The sequence below is a fragment of the Neofelis nebulosa genome, chromosome 8 (assembly GCF_028018385.1).
Source record: "Neofelis nebulosa isolate mNeoNeb1 chromosome 8, mNeoNeb1.pri, whole genome shotgun sequence".
In the NCBI taxonomy this organism is placed as follows: domain Eukaryota; kingdom Metazoa; phylum Chordata; class Mammalia; order Carnivora; family Felidae; genus Neofelis; species Neofelis nebulosa.
Window position 1 is genome coordinate 125,016,314 of NC_080789.1, and position 24,552 is coordinate 125,040,865.

Consider the following 24,552-nt stretch of genomic DNA (forward strand, 5'->3'; position numbering starts at 1 on the left):
GTGACTGCTTGAGATTCCCTCTCTCTCCCTCTCTCTCCGCCCCTTCCCCACTTGCACTTTGTCTCAAAATAAATAAACATTTAAAAAATATATATGGAATTTATAACACCTATCATTCCAAGAAATTGGGGACAATGCTCTCTGTATCAATGTCTTTAGACAGCTGTAGCTAGTCTGGGCTTCCACTGGAATTGAGAAGGGCTGATCTATCAGACACAGCACATGACTGTACCTCCTGAATATTCACAGGAGAACTGGCTACTATTTCTACTTATGTAGAGGACTGGAAACACAATTAGCCAAGATATTGTATCTTCTATCTAGAGATAAATGGTTTTAAATTCATGAGATTAAGCTTTGTGCAGTTAAGACTAAGAAATGTTCCCAGCATAAATACCTCTGGATTCTCACTCTCCAGATCCAGGTCTTAAAAATCTTAATAGCTAAGCCTTATCGTCCAAGAAAACCCCTCTTCTGCGAAACACACACACACACACACACACACACACACACACACACACGTCCACGAGCTTTTATTTTCTTGATAATCCATAAAAAACCAAAACCCATACCAATTACCTTGGCAAGTAATTATCTTCAGTTCAAGCATTTTAATCTATGCCCTACGTGTTCTTTTTGCTTTGATTATTAGATACATATAGGTCTTATCCTCCTAATATTATTGTCATCTCCATGAAGGCAAAAATACAGCATCACACAATTTCGTGCCTCCCCAAAATATTTTTGAATTAAGTAAATTATCTCTAATAAATTTCAACAACATAATGTGCTTTCAAAAGTCTGTCGTTTTAATTAGGTTTGAAATAAATTTACATAATTACTCCAATGTCCCTGAGAATACATTTGTTAATAGGGGGAGGTGTTCTTTATATGAGGTAGGCCGATTATGAAGTGGAGCATGGTTGGCATTACATATTCCTAGAATATGGTTGTCTAACTAGGAAGAATTAGGCCATCTGAAGCTGTAAGTTCCTTATGGAAATTCTACATGGAGTGGCAGGCATTCATGTAACACATCAGAAAGGGGATGGGAGGGCAAGAAGGCCATGAGCAGAGGAAATAAAGTAGGATTAGAGAAAAAAATCAGCAGAAGTTCATCACCCAACTACTTGGATTACAAACCTGTATATGTGATTGAACGCCTAAAAACACTTCTACTCTTTTCCACTGTGCACCCTGCTGTCCACTTTGAGCCCACAATTTAGAAGTAACATTGTCTTTCTTGCTGAGTACCTACAGAAATAAATCAAGTAAGAGGTGTTAAAATATTCTGTCTTGATAAATTTTAAACATTTAGAATTCTCCCAGTGATTTTTTTAAAATTTTAATATCAACATGAATTCCCTTGGAGAAAAGCAGGGACATTTTTCATTAGATGTCTTTGTTTTCTGTACAGCAATGTGTCTCCAGGGTACCTCACAAGCTTTGTGTAATAAAAGTGTACACGAATATCTGTCAGTCAAGTCCAAAGGATCTGGGCAACATTTAATTAAGAGCTCTTAACCACATCAGCTGTTAAAAACCTGACAGCAGTAACTATTGGAATTTTATGAATTAAATAATATCCATGGAGTCGACTAAAAAGCACTTACTACTTCACTTATTACTTACTAAAGTGCTTTTTTCAAGATGACTTTACTTCATTATCCTCTTGGGTTCAATAGGGACAGTGGTGTTATAGTGGGAGCCCATTCAATATTTTTAACAGCACACGTGGGTGGTGTGTGTGGGCACTGACTCATGCTGTGATGGGAAGAGCTCCCGACCCAAGAGCCGTGAAACCCCAAATTCTCCCCAGTACTATATCCTTATTCCAAAGGGAAATTCAGATTTGTCTTAGGAGACAAATTATCATGGCTCTCCTAGAATGCTACAAAATGAGCCAACAAGAGAGTAACTGAAGAGAACAGGGACAGGATAAAACAATTCCACATTTTAAAGTTAATTGACTTAGATGGCTAATTTAATTATATCACAACATTACTTTTTAAAAATACAATGTGTACAACCAAAAGAATCATTCTGGTAAAGGGTTTGTGAGGGTTTTGACTTTCGAAAGTGGAGGTAATCCTGTAATGGTTTTGTTATTGCCTTATTTATGATTAAATTCAAACAGTTATTTTTCTTGGAGTGTAATTAACAAACTATTATAGAAGTAGAGTTTCTAGACCCTTTAGAATTTCTAATATGAGACTAACAAAAATATCACCAAAGTTTTGCTACATATATAATTTAAGTTAAAACAACGTATTATCAAGGTCAAGAAAATACAATTTCTAAAAAAAATAAAAATCATTTTTGATGAATACTTTTAAAAAATGTGGGAAATAGATCTTGATACACATACCACTCTATATATAAATCACTATGAAAATGTATTCATGCACAAAAAATATCCCACATTACTCTTTTAATTATTTGAAAACTAACTACTTATGATATTTTAGTAATATCTTATAATTTTTCACCTACTAATACAAACTTGTACCTGAAAAAAAGAATTTTTCAGATAATTAATTCTTAATCATAAAATATACCAGCTAAATAATTCTCATTTTTTCTGATGAAAACCCTGCAGTAAGTTGTACAATTTTGCCAAAAACCATTTTTTGAAAGCCAATGTAAAAGAAGTGATAAGCTGTGGAGTGCCTGGGTGGCTCAGATGGGTAAGTGTGTGACTTCAGCTCAGGTCATGATCTCACAGTTTGTAAATTCAAGCCCTGTATCGGGCTCTCTGCTGTCAGCACAGAGCCTGCTTGGGATCTCCTGTCTCTCTCTCTGTCTCTCTTTCTCTGTCTCTTTCTGCCCCTCCCCTGCTCATGCTCTTTCTCTCTCTCTCTCTCTCAAAAATAATAAAAGCATCTAAAAATTTTTTAGAAAAAAAAATAAGTTGTAACTTTAATTTCCTAAGACTCCTGAATGCTTTTAGATTATTAAACATGCACACATACTTCTTTACAAACAAGTTTATTTTTAAATCATTACAGGTAAGGAGTCTGACCTATAATGAACAAGATAATTCTTCTAAAGCCGATATATAAATTTAACATATTTCCAGGTAAACAAGTAAACAATAAAAACTACCTATATTTGTGAAATATGTGTATCTAAAACTTATTTGGAAAAATAAATGTTTAATACAGTCAGGAAAATCTTAGATTAATACAGTGATCAAATGGAGAGCCAAAGTACCTAATATTAAAATTATACTCAAGGTATGGGGAAGACGTGATTAAGCAGCTGGTCTGCAGTCTGTTTCTCTCTCTTCATTGGATAGCATGTAACCTAACTGTAAACTCTTGGCAAATATGCTAAACATGGACTTCTTGGCAAACAAATTGATTGTATTTGACAAGGGGAGAGCCCTTTTCTGTGCCTGCTTTTAGCAAGATATCCCTGCTCTAAAACTGCTCGAGCTAAACAATTCTAGGACTTTGGGATTTATCGTTCAGACATGGCTTTCTGGAAAGTGCTACAAAGGCTATGAAACGGTACAAATGGAGATGTTTGAAAACTGAGTTGGCTTATTCTGTTGAAATGATGCATCTCTACATATTACTTAAAACCTCATATATTATATATGGCACAGCCAATATGGGAAAACAGGATCTAGGGATCTGCATTGAGATTCAAGAACCTCTCTCTGGTTTGCTTGTATAACTTGGTCTTCTAAAAGAAACCAGGACCCGCTGGAAAAACAGTTAACTCCAGGGATGGAACAGGATAAAAGTAACAGAAGTCTGGAACATCTGCTTAGACAGACATGAAGGAAATGCTCAAAGACTGATGGGCTTGTCAAAGAGACAAAAAGTCAGCTTAAAGAGTATCCTATGAGCATATCTGGGGCAAGGTAACAATCAATAAATAATAATAGATGATAACAAACTGAATACAAAACGAACCCATGAATCCACACTGATTGAAGTCAATAAATGGAGAGCTAAATGGAGAAGTGATTTTGTTGGTGGTGGTGTGGGTGATGGTGTTTTGTACAATAGAAAACCAATGTACAAATGTAAACAGAATAATGGAGTTAAAAAATCACAATTAAGCCATCATCATAGTCAAATTAATTCCAGCGAAAAATATTAAAGAATGCAAAAACTAGCAAGTAAAATTGACTTGAGAACAGGATTTTACATACCATCAAAATATCTCTTCACAAAATATTTATTGATAACACAGGGTATAAAAATAATGAGACCTATAGATATCATAAACTACCATTAGGATGCAATTAAAAGAACACAATGTTGATGATATTATAACAAACATACGTATTTAACATTAAATCTAAAATGAGTAGATTCTACATACTGGATTAGACTATAATATTTTAAAATACCAAGGTCCTAAGAGTCTAGAGAAGATTAAGGAATTATTCCAATTTGAAAAGCACTACAAAGAAATAACTGGGTACGATAAGTGATCCTGTATGGAATTTTTCCTATAAAAGATAATACTGGGACAATGGACCAAAAAAAAAAAAGGAACTCTGAGTAAAGGTTATATTGGAGTTATCTGTGAGATTATTGAAACAGTTTGAGACAGTCTAAACAGTAATTCTGAAAACAGTTTAATTTTTTTCACAAGGAAAAAATTGAAAAAAGATAATTGGGAAACGTAGCAGCAATACCATCAGTATGAAGAGTGCACATTCAAACATCACCAAAGTGTGTCTAATCCACATGCACTATTCTCAGAACATTGGTATTCTTAGAACATTGATACTAAAGCCTACATGAAACATTTCAAGTACAAAACTGTATTACAGAAGCTGTAACCTCATAGTAAAGATAGTAACCATAAACCAAATAGTAAAACCAATATCCTACTAGCCATTCAGGTCCCATTCTGCTGAAAGCTCTCTTTCAATCATACCATGGTTAAACGAGTAAGGTGCTGACAATTATCCATTGTCACATATTAGCAAACTATATTTTAATACCACTAGATTGTACTGTATGAGTTTTTATAGAGAAGTTTTAAAAAGTGCAATTGCTTAAGTAATACCTGGAGAGAACCAACCGTCACCCCATTCATGTGAGTCCAGAACACCAGAGTACATTTTGGTCCCAGGCGTGAAATAACAGGAGTGAGTATATCAGCCATATCACCAAACTTTCCATTTGAGCTATCAGCATACAGATACCAGCCATCTGTGGTATTTCTGGGGAAAGTACAAAGCATTTATCAGATTAAAAAAAAAAACAATAAAACAGAAGAGAATCATAAACTATAATACAGTTCATCATTTTGGGGCATACTTTATATTGTTCATCACTGACCACAATTTATTGCTCTATAAGTTTTCCTAAAGTATAATAATGTTTTATAGCATAATGATAACTCATAATCTTCAACAGAAGTAATTATTCTACTGCCTCTTACTTGTAGCCAAGAGGTTGCCACAGTCTGTTCAAGACTGGCTACATCTGACCCCTTTCTGGGCACTGGGGACTAAGGTAGCAGGCCTTGGCCTCATCTCATCCCTGAGACATTAGGACAGGAGAGTGGGAATTCTTTCCTCCCACCCAGACGAGTTTTGCCCCCACGGATGCCTTTCTATGGGAGTGTATTGAATGTTCATTTAAGACATAGCCTATTTGGGGGCACCGGGGTGGCTCAGTGAGTTGAGCATCCGACCGACCCTGACCCAGATCACAATCTTGTCGTTCACAAGTTCGAGTGCCGCCCCTGGCTCTGTGCTGACAGCTGGGAACCCAGAACTTAGAGCCTGGAGCCCGGGCCCGGAGCCTCTTCAGATTCTGTGTCTCTGTCTCTGTCTCTCTCTCTCTGCCCCTTCCCACTGCGTCCTTTGTCTCTCTCGCTCTTTCAAAAATAAATAAAACATTTAAAAAAATGTTTAAAGTGGGGTGCCTGGGTGGCTCAGTCGGTTAAGCGTCTGACTTCAACTCAGATCACGATCTCGTGGTCTGTGAGTTCGAGCCCCATGTCGGGCTCTGGGCTGATGGCTCAGAGCCTGGAGCCTGCTTCCGATTCTGTGTCTCCCTCTCTCTCTGCCCCTCCCCCGTTCATGCTCTGTCTCTGTCTCAAAAATAAATGTTAAAAAAATTTTTTTTAAATAAAAATAAAAATAAATAAATTAAAAATGTTTAAAGAAATAGCCTAATTACAGCTGGAGGAGAAATGTGCCCAACACTGGTGGAGATCTGACTCTCACTAGGGCCCTGGCCTCCTTCACAGCCCTGCCAGTAGTGGTCCCAGAGCAAATGATGGCAGAGAAGGGCACACACCCAGCATTCCCTCTGCTCCCTAACCCTGGGTTGCTAAGATCACTCAGCAGACTTTCTCACAGCCTTCTTGCGCCTGGACATTCCCTGCCTCTATCATTCCCTTCCTCCAAGATTCTCAACTCCTTGACATATTGGCTGACTCCTACAAAACCAGTGTTTGGAGCAATATGATTATTTTTGCTTCAGCCTTTTTTCTAAGAAAAGGTAAAGAGCGGGCATTGTGGGAATCTTCCTTCCATGCCTTTGTGGTGTACCTCTTCAAGAAGAGAGATTTTAATAGGATGGATGTCCGAGTTTCAACCTCAGAGTACCTTTGGTAAAAGTACTCCTTAAGGAGGGAGACCCCTAACTCTCTGCCTTCACCTTGCTCCATGTTGCCTGGGCTTCCGGCCCCGCCCACCAAGTGCATCTCTCACCTTTAATCCTGGGTGCGCACTCCCCATATCTGGGGCATCGCTGGCTCTTGGGTTATGGCTCTCCCCTGACTCCTTTCCCCTTCCTTGGTCTGTGTGGTGGCCATACAGGCACAGCGCTACTCGAGTCGCTTAGGAACCAGCAACCTGACAAAGGCCAAGCTTGGGGCTGAGGCCCAGAGATGGTGCCTCGGCGAACCTTCCACACCTGGCTGGGGCACAGCCTTCAGGATGCCAGGCCCGTCTCTGATCTTGCCCGCTAGGCCTGGAGGACAGGGACTCCTGTCTAGAGAGAAGCCTTCGGAGGGGAAACCAGGAGGTGGGACTTGAGGGTTGGCTATCATAAGCTGCCTCAGCCACCATCTAGAGGTGAATGCACTGCCACCCATCGCCTGCAGGTCCCCACATCTATTTCCACGAGAGGCCACAGAAGGGAGGGACTTTATTGAAGAATATTTTAAAGAAATCTTTTGTACCCCCTGGGCCTCCTTCATCAAAACAAGGGACTATGTGGCAGAGTTTTAACGTTCATGTGCGGCTGACTTGGGTGCAAGAGAGGTTTTGACCCAGGCTCAAAGTTAGTTTCAAATACCACTTAATAAATCTATTTTTCTTTATTTTTTTTTTCTGGCACAGAAGCTGGTAATCTAGGACCTACATGTGAACAACTTTATGTGAATATTTTTTGTCCTTAGTTTACTTGGGTTGGTAGGATACATTATATTTAAATTCCTTGAACACTGTGGATCCCCCTAATGTGTATGAATGACTAAGGCTTTGTAAATTAAGGAATGTTGGCGAATAAAGTTATTTGATGGGATCAAAGAAACCAAAAAAAAAAGAAATAATTATTCTACTATTTTGATTTTAAATCCATGTATCATTGGTACAATGTGCACAAATTATGATAAAGGCTGAAATTACCAAATCTAGTCTGTAATAATTTGGTTGTGTGGGTTTTTTTTTTTTACAATAATACTGCCAATAATGTGGTCAGCTTTGTACAGCCTATTTTCTTTTTTTTAACATTTAATTTTTTATTGCAGTATAATTGACATACAATGGTATATTAGTTTCAGACGTACCACATACTGATTTGACAATTGTATACATTACATGTATACATGTATACATGTATCATGCTCAGCATGATAAATGTAGTCACCATGTGTCACCAAATATTATTACAACATTATTGATGATAGTCCCTAAACTGTACTTTTCATCTTTGTGACTTACTTACTTTATAACTAGAAGTTTAAAGTATGTACCTCTTAACGCCCTTTACCTATTTTGTCCATTCCCCGCCCCCATCCACCTCCCCTCTGGTGGCCACCACTTTGTCCTCTGTATTTAGGAGTCCATTTTGTTTTTTGTTCATTCGTTTTTATAGATTCCGCATTTGAGCGAAATCATATTTTCATGTGGGTAAAATGGGCCCTAAAGAACTGAATATGTTTAGAAGAGGCACATAAAGAAGAAATTATATACATACATATATATACATATATATACACACACATATAAATGTATACATATATACATGTCTATATGTGTATACATTTGTATATACATATACACACACACACACACACATACATATATAAAGCATGGAAAATAGACAGGAAACTGGTCTGGGGTTCTCCTTATAGGTCTAAAAGGTTTTCAAGTCTCAAATTTAGTCTCTATTAATTTAGGTCAATTTTGTTTAAATATATTTTAATAAGCTTATAGATAATTTTTAAAATGTGTCTTTCCCTTCCTAGCTCCAAGTCAAAGAGAAAGAATCAGGATGAAAACAATTAAATATCAATGTAATCTTACCATAAAAGACAGAGTTTATGCTCCCACTTTAAATATCAATTCAAAAAAAAGAGATAATAAAACATTAAAGACATCTAGGTAATATGCAGCCTTTCGAAGTATTAAGTGAAGAGGTGATTTCTCACAGTATGGGCATTCTGGCACTCTGATTAATTAGATTTCTTACCACTTTCTCACCTACAGATTATGCTAGATACTATAGAATGTAAATTTGCTACTTATTAAAACCATTTTTATTTTGAAAGTTGCACCTTTTTTCTTTTTTGAGGAAAGAAATGTGAATCACCAATAGCAAATGGATGGAGAAGTTACCACATAGTTATTGAGTGGATCTTTGCAGTCTTGCCTGCCCAAGTCACTGGGAACATGATTGTGAGAAGCCCACAATGTGAGGCCTCTGGCCTCATCATTTACTGGGTAGACAATATTAGGCAGGTTAGTGAATCCTGCTGAATATGTTAGTTTCTTCATTTATGAGATGTTCCATGCATGGTCTTAATAAGAATCAGAAATAAAATAAGGGAATATCTAAAAGAGTACCTGGCCCATTCTATGTATTTAATAAATTATAGTTGTGATTTGCAGTTATGTTTATGTCATTAGTTGCTGCTAATAGAATAAAGGATTTAGTGTCCCATAAACCACAGAGGGTATGAATTAAGACCGTTTTTAAGAGGCAGAACTATTAGTCTGAATTATGTCTCAATAAGTAAGCACTTCCAGTTTTGTTCCTTGTGTGTTTAATATCCCAAGATCCTAGGGATAACAAGGACAGAAATGAATATATAATTTATTCATAGATTCACTGAGACCCAGCACAATTTCCACAGACATTTCTTCCTAGTTATTGACAGATTCTAAGCTTCATCTAGAAATCTAAAGGACTAAGAATAGCAAATTTTAATGTACAGAAAAACAAAGAGAATTTAATAGGTCAATTCATTATAAATGTGGAATAATCAAGACAGAGCAGTACTGAAGACAGGAAAATGGACCAGATAAATGGACAAAACACTCCTGAAACCAATTCACATATATTTGTACACCTGATTTTGAAAAGTTTGCTTCTTCAAAGCACTGAAGGAAAAGACAAGCTTTTCAATGTGGACTGAATAGATCAGGTAGCAATGTGGGGGGAAAAACAAAACTTGCCTCTATTTCACAGCTTTAAAAAATAATGAATTCCAGGTAGATTGTACCTTGAATATAGAGGGTGAAACGATAAAGTTTCTCTAAAATAACCTAATAGGGGCACCTGGATGACTCAGTCTGTTAAGCATCTGACTTCAGATCAGGTCATGACCTCACGGTTCGTGAATTCAAGCCCTAGGTCAGGCTCTGTGCTGACAGCTCAGAGACTGGGGCCTGCTTTGAATTCTGGCCTCCTTCTCTCTCTGCCCCTCTCCCACACATGCTCTGTCTCTCTCTCAAAAATAAACATTAAAAAAAAGAAAAAAGAAGATAACCTAATAATATCTTTATGATGTGGAAGAATGTTTTAATAATATATAAAAATTGCTAACCATAGGGGAAATATTTAAAAATGGGACTATATTCAAATTAAGGATTTCTGTTTATCAAAGATGCCAAAATGATGATCAAAATCATCACTGAATCATCATTAGCAAATGGGAGGAAAGCATACATATCACATACATAGAATATAACACGTACTGACTGCTTACTATGTACCATGCTCTATGCTAGATGTTCAACAATATGTGTGTGTGTGTGTGTGTGTGTGTGTGTGTGTGTGTGTGTAGGGACCATGCCTATTTTGTTTCCTATGCAGCAAACTGGATCATAGGCCCTCAAAAAATACTTGATAAAAACTTGATAAATGAGTTTAAAATTAGTAGAACAAATGTGGAAATAAAAAGACCAATGGAGTGACAGAACTATAGATTCAGATCAAATCATTCACGAAAAGCTGATAATGTGTTTCATGCTGGGGGGAGAAAAACAACATAAGAAAAGACAAAACAAAGTGAACAGATCTGGAGACCATGGAGGAACGAAGTGACTAAAAGTCATTAATTCTGGCAATGATAAAATTATCAACAGTTCTTCAACTGGAGGTCTCTGTATGAATTGCGCAGAATTAAACACAATTAAAAACTATTCATGTGTAATTTTCCCAATCCAATATAACTTGATATAATTCAGTCACAAAGATATATATAAATTACTAAAGAAATTCCTTATAAGTATATATCCCTGAAATATCCCCCATCTGCAAGAAAAAGAAAAAAGGGACACATATCAGGAGATTGACTTGCAAACCACAAACAACAAAACTACATTTGTGTCTTCATGTCGTACTATGAACACAGAACACAGCACTGCATCCTGTGGTCACCAATATTACATGCATTAATTGTGGGCACATGATGTATGCATGATTCCTAGTGGAAACTTGAAGAATTACACAAACCCTTGTGTTTGGGATGAGATCATCCAAGCACGTACTTGCAGAGGAAATCAACCCACCCCATGGAATGGGCAAAGCAGTTATGACCACACCTAACAATGCTGTCACCCACAAAATATCAGTATCTCTCTACTGGCCTTAAAATTGTCCTTTCTCATATAAGGTAGGAAGTAGGATGTTTTATAGGCACATATATTTTCTAATAAAACATATCATAAACCACATAGGAAGTGTTATAAGACAAAGAAAGTGTTACACACCCAGTAGTTGCACAAGGAAAGATGCTGGGTGATGATGTACAGGTCAGTTAAAAAGTGATTATAAAAAGAGATCTTACTTACCGTCCGTGTTATTTTTTAAAAAGTCTCCTAGGCCTCATAGGATAATCAGTTTCTAAAGTCTTAACCATGACATAAATTAAGCAATTAAAATACTGAATATTTTCCCTTATTTGAGAATCTCGTGGGTATTCACCCTAAATAAATTAGTAAGAAAAAAAAATCCTTGCAAGGACAAGTCAAATTATTTCTGGGTGAGATAAACTGACCTGTGATCCTGTACATATACAACATCAGGGACATATTGTCCAGGTGTATTCTTTGGGTTGAAAAATACCTTTTAATTCATTCTGATACTATAGGCCTTTTTTTAAAAAAATTTTTTTTTTTTTTCTTCAACGTTTTTTTTTTTTTTTTTTTTTAATTTTTGGGACAGAGAGAGACAGAGCATGAACGGGGAAGGGGCAGAGAGAGAGGGAGACACACAGAATTGGAAACAGGCTCCAGGCTCCGAGCCATCAGCCCAGAGCCTGACGCGGGGCTCGAACTCACAGACCGCGAGATCGTGACCTGGCTGAAGTCGGACGCTTAACCGACTGCGCCACCCAGGCGCCCCTAAAAATTTTTTTAACATTTATTTTTGAGACAGAGAGAGACAGAGCATGAACGGGAGAGGGGCAGAGAGAGAGGGAGACACAGAATCGGAAGCAGGCTCCAGGCTCTGAGCCATCAGCCCAGAGCCCGACTCGGGGCTCGAACTCACGGACCACCTGACCGTGAACTGAGCTGAAGTCGGATGCTTAATCAACTGAACCACTCAGGCGCCCCACTATAGGCCTTTTTTTAGCATAACGAGTGAGATGTAATCTACTAAAAGTTGTCATGGACTTTTTTAGCTTCATGAGTAGCAGAAAATACAAAGTGCTCAATGGTGTAGCTCTTATAATAGTTTCCGTAGCACTACCCTAATATCTGTAGTGAACCATTCTCCTGGTGTAAAACTGACTGTTCCCCTCACCTCAGCCGCCAACTTCTCTGTAGAAGACAAAATCCCTGACCCACCAACTGCTGTGGTAGGCTTCCTAAGCAAGCCAGACTAATCAGAGTTCTCCTGTGGGATTTTGATTTTTATTTTATTTTTTTTTAATTTTTTTTAACGTTTATTTATTTTTGAGACAGAGAGAGACAGAGCATGAACGGGGGAGGGGCAGAGAGAGGGAGACACAGAATCCGAAACAGGCTACAGGCTCCAGGCTCCGAGCTGTCAGCACAGAGCCCGACGCGGGGCTCGAACTCACGAACAGCAAGATCATGACCTGAGCCGAAGTCGGACGCTCAACCGACTGAGCCACCCAGGCACCCCTCTCCTGTGGGATTTTTAGAATATAAAAAGGGAAAAGGAATATTCCCTCTTCAGTGTCAAATCTTACTAGTTGACTCCCCAAGTTGTGAAACCAGTTCTGCCTGATTCCAAAACTCCACACATGGCTGTCTATACTATGCTTTAGTGATGCAGAAGAAGAGTCCAAAAAAAAAAAAAAAAGTTTCCATTGACTTTATTGGGCCTTTCTGAAATACACATCTGATCCTACCATCCTGCTTAGAAATCTTCAATATATCCTCACTAACTCAAAGTAAGACCCTTGAACTAAACTGTATGCTATTGGACTACAGTAAAAAGCTTTAGTGAACTATACAACTATACATCTACTTACTACACACACTGTCCAGATCAGCTGACATTTTTTTTTCCAGAGCACAGCTTTCTTGATAAAAGAAGCAGTGAACTAACTTGCATTCTAGTGCAAGCTCCTTATATCATCAAGTATTTGTAACTAATAGTCCACAGACTGATATTCCACACTGCAACGCTACATAACTGGGTCAGATTTTTTTTGTGAAGGCCATATAGTAAATATTTTAGGTTTTATGGGCCATAAGGTCTCTGGTACAACTATTGAACTTCTGTCTTTGTAGCATGAAAGCATCCATGGACTACTTAAATGAATTGTCACATTCCTGCTCCAATAAAACTCTATTTGCAAAAAACAGGCTTCAGGCCAGAATTGGCCCACAGGCCATCCTTTGGTCACCACTATTCATTCTATGGATAAAGTCTCAATTCACTGGGATCTGACGAATAACTTTCTAAAAAAAATTTGGCATCAACTTTCATACATTACTTTACTCAGACACTCGGATATATACCCAATGCATATGCTTGTGTAATTACTTGAATACATCATGCACTTTCTTTTCTCGGTCTCCCTTATATCTGCCTTCTTCTGAGCACTCTTATAACCTATGCTCTTGGTCTTTCCTCTATACTATTCTCAACATATCTCCACAACATATCTCAAGTATATTCTCATTTCCAAGCCTTTTTAGATGCCTACACTCAAAATTCCTTGATTCAAAATTACCCCCTTACAGAAGAATTTTAGAGCACTTATACACAACTTTTTAAATGTATTTTTCATGTTACGTTTTAATTCACTGAATATAAAGCTTTATTCCCCAGTAGATTCTACCCATATCATGGCACAGATTTTAACTTATTTATCTACCTCACCTTGTATATCCAGAAAGCCTTGTAAAGCGACTTAAACTCAATTGGTGCTCAATAAATATTTCCTGAATCTGTTGCTTAAGATTAAATAAAAGTGTTAGAGAATTCTTGCTTTTCTATATCAAAATTCTCCTTTACAAGTGCAAGGAATCTCAATTTAAAAAACACACACACAATTTTAGCAGAATGCTTTTGGGTTTTTCTTTCCTAGTCTCATGAAATATAAATGAAGTAATGAACAACATTTGCTGAAATTTTATATAACCACCTGGGGCTTTACCAACTCAAAATTCAATATCAAATGTATCAAAGCCAACTATTTTAATTAGGCTCCCCCACAGTTCCTGTTTCAATATTGTATGACATTCACCACAGAAAAACTCTTTGCGAGTCAAATAGAAACACACACACACACAAAATAACAATGGATAAATTTTTAAAGCTGAAGAAATTACATAATGTGGTTGTATTTATTTATTTATTTTCTCTTTTCAAAACAGAATTTTTAAAGGCTCATTAAAGTAATTATATTCTTTGTAAAACAGACTTTAGGCCAAAACCCCATTAGTTTCTGAGATACATAAACTAAAGTATCTGAGGTTTTTAGATCAGTCTTTAAATGATCTTTCAATGAGAGAGTATTAAGTAATAGTTTGTCATTTAATATTTGTAACAAATCTGAGAGGCAGGATTATAACCACTACTACTTCACAGAAAAGTAAAATTAAATAACTTGTCAGTGCGATCCTTCTCCCATGTTTTATATTCTCAACTAGTTGTCCTCTAACTATGGGGTCAGAAACAGCACATCAGGATTACCTGATAACTTAGTTTAGTCACTAGTTCTTGGGCCCTAATGCAGACATACTGAATCAAGAACTCTGGGCTAAGAGTGCCTGGGTGGCTCAGTCAGTTGAGCGTCCAACTTGGGCTCAGGTCATGATCTCCTGCTTAGTGAGTCCAAGCCCCGAGTAGGGCTCTGGGCTGACAGCTCAGAGCCTGGAGCCTGCTTTGAATTCTGTGTCTCGGGCTCTCTCTGCCCGTCCCCCATGAGTGCTCTCTCTCAAAATAAATAAACATTAAAAAAAAAAAGAACTTTGGGCCAGAGCTTAGCCATCTGTTCAACAAATTCTCCAACTTACTCCTGTGCATGCTAAGTTTTGAGATCCACTCTTCAAAACCACTTATGCTAACAGCTAAAATAGTACCTTCAAGTCCAAGATGCAAAATCAAGATACCAATCCAAAAGGAATACTTAGAAAAGTGGACACTCATGGGGTGCCTGGGTGGCTCAATCAGTTAAGCAACCGACTCTGGGTCAGGTCATGATCTCACGGTTTGTGGGTTTGAGCCCCGCATCAGGCTCTGTGCTGACTGCTCAGAGCCTGGAGCCTGCTTTGGATTCTGTTCTCCCTCTTTCTGCCCCTCCCATACTCACACTCTGCCTCTCTCTCTCAAAAATGAATAAACATTAAAAAAGAAGAAGAAGAAAAAAGAAAAGTAGACATTCAAGCTTAATTTTTCTTCCCAAAATAAACACTCTGGGGAAAACAAATACTTGTAAGATTAAAGAATTTTTTACACTTGTTTTTCTGGCACCTTATTTTCTATTACATACTGTGTAGAACATAGGCACTGCATTTTACTTAAAAAAAAAAAAAAGAAGAGTTGACTGGGAAGGGTATAATTTGGAATTCTTAGTCCAATATATTTGAGAAACTCAATGGACAATTCCAGAGTACCATTTACACACACACACACACACACACACACACACACACACACAGAATTTGATGTAAATAATTCTTTAGGAATTGTGTAATCAATTTCCATTATACTCTTTCTTTATATAACTCACATATCCTTAATGTATTTGACCAAAAAAAATGTCTGTCACATGATAAGTACTCAAAATATTTGTCAAGTGAGTGAATGAAACAAACAACTGAAGGCTTATTTTTGAGAATTACTAGATAAACAATACCTTCTAACAAAAACTTATTGACCTAAATTTCAAAAAATAATTTAGTAATTTAAATTTTTGAGATTTTAAAAATAATTTTTAAAATTAAAAAAATACTTTATCAGATATGACCATTATTAATCCAAAATGTATTCCCATGTTACTACGAATTGAAAGTTCTATTTGTTTAAGAAATGTTTTTTTTTCAGGCTTCAAGGCAAAGAAAATCATCAGGAATAAAGAATTTTATTACATAATGATAAAGAGGTCAATAGTACAACAAGACCTAACAATCGTTAATGTTTATGAGCCTAAAAACAGAGTGTCCAACTATGTGAGGCAAAAACTAACAGAATTTTTTAAAAAAGCAAAAAGCAAAAACAAAAAACAGATGAATCCACTATCATCATTAGAGACTTCAACACCCCTCTTACAGAAAAGGACACATTTCACAGTCAAAAGATCAGTAAGGACAAAGGTGAACTCAACATCATTAATCAGCTGGATGTAAATGATGCCTAACACTGCTTTATCCAATAACATAAGACTATACATTCTTCTCAAGCTTACAGCGAACATTTACATCTAATAAGGACTGTTAAACAAAACATACAGAAAATTCTTAATACTTAACAATAAGAAAACAGACAACTGATTAAGAAACGGGCCAGGTTTGGGGTGCCTGGGTGGCTCAGTTGGTTGAGCGTCGAACTTTAGTTCAGATCATGATCTCACGGTTTGTGGGTTCGAGGCCCACGTGGGGCTCTGTGCTGACAGCTCAGAGCCTGGAGCCTGCTGTGAATGTGTCTCCCTCTCTCTCTGACCCACTCATAGAATGTCTCTCTCACTCTCTCTCTCTCAAAAATAAATAAAACATTTAAACAAATTAAAAAAAAAAATGGGCCAGGTTTTTAGAGTTGTCTCTTTCCCGTCACGGGTTTTGTAGAGTGAGCTCGTGGGTCTGTGAGACCCAAAAATTGAGAGCTGCTTCACTCCCAAGCAGCTGCACCCAGCATCTATGTGGCTGTCTCCAAGACAAAACAAATACTCGAAGCACAGTGGACTTCTTTTGTATTACAACGAGAAAAAGGGAAAGAAGGAAGCTGGCGAGGCTCATGAATGTTCAAAGAAGGTCAAAAAAAAAAAAAAAAAAAGATGATTAGTCTGAAAGCCAAGCTTTACCATAAACAGTGCCATACTGAGAAAATACAAATGAAAAAGACTATCAACATGCAGGAAAATAAAAACAGTAAACAAAAGGATGATGAAAAGTTTCTACAAGGAGCACTACTTGCATACCTTCTGGAAAGGGAGGGACAGTCCCCAGCTAAAGTACTTTCCAACATGATTAAATAAAAACAAAGAGAAAGCAGGAAAATGGGAATTCCCTTTGCCCAAAGTTCATGCCCAGGGACAAATGGAAGTATTAACAGTTATTCGAACAGGAAAGAAAAAAAAAGCAGGCATGGTAGAAGATGGTTTCTAAAATTGCTTTGCTGGAGATGTCTTTATTCGAAAATCACCTAAATAAGAGTGATTCATTAGGTTAATGGCCTTACATTTCAAAAAGGCCCATGTAACACATCCTGAATTGAAAGCCACTTTTTGCCTGCCACTACTTGGTATAAAAAAATCCTTCACCCACACTATACACAACTTTGGGTATTATTACCAAAGGTACGATCACTGAGGTGTGAGTGAGTTGGGCCTTGTGACACAAGAAGGCAAGGTTGTATGGGAGAAACACAGCCAGGTTACACAATCCTGAAAATGATGGATGCATAAATGCAGTCTTGCTAGTTCAACAGCAGTTTCAGACAAATAACTCCTCATAAGTACTAAAGACTACACACCAATCAGGAAAACCACTATGATTGTGCTCGTTCTGAATACTAGCAAATAGCCTCATATACCTGCTGTCATCAGAATTATTTATTCCATTGTAAAAGAAATAAATTAAAACATCCCAGTTTTACAAAAAGAGAAAAAGAGAGGGGCACCTGGGTGGCTCAGTAGGTTGGGCATCCAACTTTGGCTCAGGTCATGATCTCACAGGTTGTGAGTTTGAGCCCCACATAGAGCCTGCTTTGGATCCTGTGTCTCCCTCTCTCTCTCTGCCCCTCCCCTGCTCATGCTCTCTTTTTCTCTCCCAAAAATAAACCGAAAGAAAGAAAGAAAGAAAGAAAGAAAGAAAGAAAGAAAGAAAGAAAGAAAGAAAGAGATGGTGAGAAAGAAAGAAAAGAAAGAGACCAAACACCTGAAAAGACACCTCATGAAAGAAAATATACAGGTAGCAGGTGCTCCATACATATGTCATCAGAGAAATGCAAATTAAAACAACAATGCAATATTACTATATACCTATTAAAATGGTCAAAATCCAGAAACCAACAATATCGAATGCTGGTAGGAATGTGAAGTAATAGGAATTCTCATTCATTAATGGTGGGAATGCAAAATTGTATAATCACTTTAACAGGCTGTTTGGTAAGGTTTCTTACAAATAAATACACTCTTAATCATATGATCCAGAAATTAGGCTTCTTGGTATTTATAACCAAAGGAGATGAAATTTATGTCCAGATAAAAACCTACACATGGATGTTTATAGCAACTTCATTCATTACTCCAAAAACTTGGAAGCAAGCAAATATCCTTCTGTAGGCAAATGGATAAATAAACTTTGGTACATTCAACAATGGAATATTATTCAGCACTAAAACAAAATGAACTATCAAGCCATGAAAAGACAAGGAAGAAACTTAAGTGTATATTAATTATGAAGTGAAAGAAGCCAATTTGAAAAGGCTACATGCTCTATGATTCCAACTACATGACATTCTAGAAAAGGCAAAACTATTGAAACAGTAAAACATTAGTAGTTGCCAGGGCTTTGGCAGGGAAAAGGGAGGGAGGAATGAACAGGCAGAGAACAGAGGATTTTTAGGACAATGAAAGTACTCTGTATTGTACTATAATTCTGTATATATGCAATTACGCATTTGTCCAAACCCATAGAATATATAACACCAAGAGTGAACTATAGTGTAAAATATGGATTCTGAGTGTTTGGATGTCATGTAGGATCATCAATTGTAAGAAATATACTGGCCTTAATTCTAGAGAATGAAGCAGGGTTCTCCTTGCACATAAGGGAAGAATCTAAAGGTACAGAAGCTGATACAAAGCAAGAGGCATTACAAACAGAAATGAAATAAAAGACAGAAAACTACTTGATAAGTTTCAATCTGTTACACAAATGATACAGCCATTATTCATTGATTTCAATTTGAGGCAAAAATAAGTTAAAAGGGATTTTTTTAAGTTTATTTACCTTTTTTGAGAGAGAGAGAAAAAGTGAGCGAGAGTGACAGTGGGGGAGTCACAGAGAAAAAGGGGGAGAGAGAATCCCAAGCAGGCTCTGCTCTGTCAGTGCAGAGCCAGATGCAGGGCTTGAACTCATGAACAATGAAATTACGACCTGAGCTAAAATCAAGAGTAGAACGCTCAACTAACTGAGCCACCCAGGCGTCCCTAAGAGAGAATTCTTACTATTTTCTGAAACAATATGCGCTAGCCATGTTTGCAGTAAATACATTTATTTATTAAACTGACCTGATTTAAAAAAAAAAATCAATCTTTCCAGCACTGATCTCTAAGGCTATTTATTCAAAATTCTACTTGTAACCTCACTGGGATTTTGAAATTTCCCTGTAATGAAACTAGCAAATTGGATTCTGCTCACTAGATTCATGACTGTATCCAGTTTTATGAAATGGACTTATAAAATTTCGGGATTGTGAAATCAATACAAGACATAGCCAAAACTTACTTTGAAACATATTATAGATGAAATCCCAGTAGGAGAAGGGATTGAAATGGCTGTGCACTCCCTCTGCCCAGAGATAACAATTGTAAATATGGCATAAAATACATAAAGTTAATTCTAAAATACAAACCGGAAAATTTCCAAAGCAGACAAAAATCAGAGGAAAGCATAATACACATACAAACTTGCAACTCAAAGTGGTGAGAACAGTGAGTTTGTGTCTTTTTGATCTGAAAAAATTGACAATCTCCCTTACCCTTTGGCTATGTTTGTAAAAACTGACACAATGACAGTCTTACTGGCTAAAGGAATGAGAGATCAGAGTTCAGAAGAAAATTTAAAAGAAAAATCCTAGAAATCCTAACAGCAAAGCTACACAGTTACAGGGGCGACAACAGGAAGCATGGCAAAATGCAGGTAGGGACCAGAGAAAAAACTCTGCTGAAAGATTAGAGCTATGTGGACACAATCTTCAAAGTTAAGGTTTTTTTTAACAGTATAGTTTTTAACCATATATAGCTCAAACACCAGAAGGCACAAAGCTTTATGTCCTTGTGGACTTGAAGTTTCAGAAAAGAGAGTCTGAAACTGACACAGCATGGATAAAGAAGGAATGCACAAAAAAGCAACACTGGAAAATGATAAAAACAGAGCAGAGAAAGGAGTAGCTACATTCAGTGCACTAGATAAAGTTTACAGTTTATATATATATATTTTTTAACGTTTATTTATTTTTGCGACAGAGAGAGACAGAGCATGAATGGGGAAGGGGCAGAGAGAGAGGGAGACACAGAATCTGAAACAGGCTCCAGGCTCTGAGCTGTCAGCACAGAGCCTGACGCGGGGCTCGAACTCACGGACCGTGAGATCATGACCTGAGCCGAAGTCGGCTGCTTAACCGACTGAGCCACCCAGGCGCCCCAAGTTTACAGTTTAAAACCAAGTACATTAACTACCTATGTATGGAAACAGAAAACAAAAATCTTAACACGAACATTACAGAATCCAAAGTCACTAAAATGTATTATCAGTAATATCTAGTTTTCAATCAAAAACCTCTAGACATACAGAAAAAAATGTAGTATGATCATTATCGGCTAAAAATAAACAGCCAATAGAAAATCACTCCAAGTGGGTCAAGATGTTGACTGTATCAGACCAAGATTTGATAGTACCTGTCATAGATACATTCAAAAAACTAAGAAAAATTATTTAACCAACTGAAGAACATTAGGTATCAATGGATGCATAGATAATCTCAAGAGTAAATGGGAATTCTAAAATAAATAACCAAATTATAACTCAGAGACTGAAACCTACAATAACAGAAAATAAAAAATAAGATGCTAGCTGGGTTGAATAATAGATTGGATATCACTGAAGAAGAATGAGTAAACATGAAAATACATTAGTGAAGTTATCAACTCAAGAATCACAAAGATTGACAAAAATTAACACCATTCGAGACTTGTAACACAATATGAAACAATCCAAAATTGATATAAATGGAATCTCAGAAGAAGAGAAGACGAAAGATAAAGTATTTGAAAAAATAGTGCCTGGAAAGTTCCTAAGTCTGGTAGAAAACAATTAAAGATCTAGTAAGCTTAATAGTAGATACACCATAGCCAAAATGTTATAAGCCAAAGATACAGAGAAAATCTTATAACTGAACAAAGAAAACAAAGAAAAATGATGCATAAAGAGAAACAACAATACGACTAACAACAGATACTGTTTCTGAAACTAGTATAGATACTGAAATTATATGTTCACAGTGCTGAATAAAAATAAACAGAAAAATTAATTCTATACCCAGTGAAGCCTTCTTTTAAAATTGAAAGGGAAATAAATTTTTAGATTGAGGAAACAGGGAGAATAATTTGCCAGCAAACCTCTACTAAAAGAAATACTAAAGAAATTATCTTTAGAAAGACGGATGAAATAACACCAGCTAGGAATCAGATTGAATAAAATGATAAATATGTTATATTAAAGTATATGTATATATAATTTATATATCTTACACGTATATATTTTAAATTATATATGTAACATATATATATATATATATATATATATATATATATATATATGTGTGTGTGTGTGTTCTTTTTTTTCCTCTTAATCCTGCTAAAAGACAAAAAGACTGAATGAAGCAAAAATAATAACACCGTTTTGATAGATTTGTAATTTATATTGACAATATATATGACAATAATAGCACTAAGAATAAGTAGGAGTAAATAGAAATAAACAGTACTAAAATCCCTGTATTTAACCTTGACTAATTCAATATTAACACTAGGTACAGTGGGTCAAATTTAAGATGTTTGCTGTAACATCTAGAGCAACCAATAAAAATTGCAAAGATATATAGTAAAAATAGAATGATAAAATTTTTGAATTAAAATTAAAAAAAACAGGAAAGGTAAAAAGAGGGAATTCTAAAAACTGAGATACATTTAAAAAATAAAAAACCTAAATATAAGCATATCAATAATTACATTAAATGTAAATGGAATAAATATCCCATCAAAAGACAGAGATTGTTGGTTAGAATAAAAGAGCAAGAAACCACTATATATCATTTACAAGACACTTTAAATACAAAGACAAATGTAAACTGAAAGTAAATAGCTGTGAAAGAAATACTGGTAACCTACGAGCATAAGAAAGCTAAACAAATTATATTAATATCAGACAGGATGGTTTCAAGACTGATATGTATCAGTCTATATCATGTACACATAATATGTATATATGTATCAGTATATATCATATACATATTAATTGAAACTGAATCAAAGCCTTGAATGCAAGAGCTAAAGAACTCTCAGGAGAAACCGAGGGGAAAGACCTCATGACTGCATTTGGCAACAATTTCTTGGATGTGACACCAAAGGTAAAGATAAAAATAACAACAAAAAAAATACACTGGACTAGACCAAAATTAAAGCTTTTGCGCATCAATGGACACTACCAACAAAGTGAAAATTCAACCCACAAAATTTGATAAAATATTTACAAATCATATTCTGATAAGAGATTAAAATCCATAATATAAGGAACTCCTACAATTCAACAACAAAAAAATAAAAACTAATTCAAGATGGACAAAGGACTTGAACACACATGCAAATTACCAATAAGCACATAAAAGGATGGTCAATGCCACTATCCTAAGAGAAATGCTAATTAAAACCACAAATCACTTCACATGCATAAGATGGCTATTGTCAAAAACAAAACAGAAAATAAGTGTTGGCAAGGATGTTGAGAACAGGAACACTTGTTATATATGCGAAATTTTATGTTACATATATTTTAAGAAAGAAAATTTTAATTAAGAAAATTTTAAATTATTTTACCAGGATGCCAAGTTTTTATTATACTTGTTCAAAAAAGCATTAGTTCTATTCAAATCCAATATTTAATATCTTCCAATATTTCACTTTACTTCTCTTACCATAATAATATAAACATAGACATTTTATCTTAAATATTATATATATAAATAAACCCTCAAATCTCCTGTAATTTACCCAAAGTATTACTAGTATTATCAGCTCCTATAGGATTAAGAAGTACAGGGTGTTGGGGCAGCTCATTCTGTTGAGCGTCTGACATCGGCTCAGGTCATGATCTCACAGTTTGTGGGTTCGAGCCCCCCATCAGGCTCTGTGCTGACAGCTCAGAGCCTGGAGCCTGCTTCAGATTCTGTGTTTTCCTCTCTCTCTGCCTCTCCCATGCTTGCATTCTGTCTCTCTCTCAAAATTAATAAACATTTTAAAAATTCAAAAATTGCCTTAAAAAAGTACAGTTATACTCAAGCCTCCTTTCCTATTAATTGGCCAGCTAATTTAATTGTAGGAATATATGAAATAAAAGTCAAAGGAGAAATTGAAGGGAGCAACAGCATGGTCTCAAAAAAGTAATATCTGTAATGGAGATATTATTGAAAACTACTATTGCTAGAGATAGGAATATGGCAGCAGAGGAGGATGGTGGGCTCACCTCATCCTGCTGATCTTTCAGATTCCATCCATATCTGCCTAAATAACCCAGAAAAATGCCAGAAGACTAGCAGAATAGACTCTCAGGAGCCAAGGTAGACAAGAGGCCCATGGAAGAGGGTAGGAAGGGTGGAGAGGCAGTGCGTGCTACAAGGACTGGTGGGAGGGAGCTGGGGCAGTGGAGGGGCAGCCTGCCGAGCAAGGCAGAGCCCCTAAAGTCTGGCTTGCAAAAGAGGAGGGGCCGGACTCCGTGACTTCTGACAGCCAGCGGGACTTAACATCTGGAATGTTGTAAGTCAACAGCTCTGCTTTTGGAGAGCGGGGAGTGCGATAGGATGTGGGGAGGGAGAGTTGTTAAGCCCCAGAAGGACAGAGGTTGGTAGGGGAACAAAGGCGCTGGCAAGCGCCATTTCCCTCTCCCATCCCCTGGCCAAAATGTCAAAGGGAACCAGTTCCCATCACCCAACTTGCTTGCACCACACAAACACCCAACATTGTGCTTCTGTGGATCCATCCCTCCGACGGGCCTGCCTCCCTCCTGGTGCTGCAGGTCCCCTCCCGCAGGGGACTACCCATGGCAAAACTAGCTAAGCCTGCCCCTCCCATCCCTTGCACCTTGCGGATCCACCCCAGCTAATATGCCAGATCCCATCGAAGGAGCACCACAAGCCTGGCAGTGCACAAGAAGCCCAGATAAGGGCCACACCATCCACAGTGAGTCCTGCCCCTACCAGAGGGGAAGATAAGGTATACACCAGTCTGACTGTGGCCCCAGTGGTGGGCTGGGGGCAGACATCAGGTCTGACTGCGGCCCTGCCCACCAACACAAGTTTCTCGGACAACATAGGAGAAGTGCCCTGCAGTTTGGAGCTACCACAGGGAATACCCAAAATGATGAAACGGAAGAATTCTCCTCAAGAGAAACTCCAGGAAGTAGCAACAGCTAATTGA

At 37.0% G+C, this 24,552-nt stretch overlaps 1 protein-coding gene and 1 pseudogene across 3 annotated transcripts in view; one reads left to right on the forward strand and one right to left on the reverse strand.

Moving 5' to 3' along the window:
• The window catches only part of MALRD1 (MAM and LDL receptor class A domain containing 1), an 824,069-nt gene that overhangs the window by 462,271 nt on the left and 337,246 nt on the right, over positions 1 to 24,552 (reverse strand). For all 3 annotated transcript variants that reach the window (XM_058681758.1, XM_058681759.1, XM_058681757.1), the window contains 2 exons: positions 5,035 to 5,191; positions 1,144 to 1,254 (listed from right to left, as the gene is read on the reverse strand). In XM_058681758.1, coding sequence (XP_058537741.1) covers positions 1,144 to 1,254; positions 5,035 to 5,191 — 268 coding nt within the window. The remainder of the gene's footprint in view (positions 1 to 1,143; positions 1,255 to 5,034; positions 5,192 to 24,552) is intronic.
• Positions 16,775 to 17,591, forward strand: LOC131483723 (ribosome biogenesis protein NSA2 homolog; annotated as a pseudogene).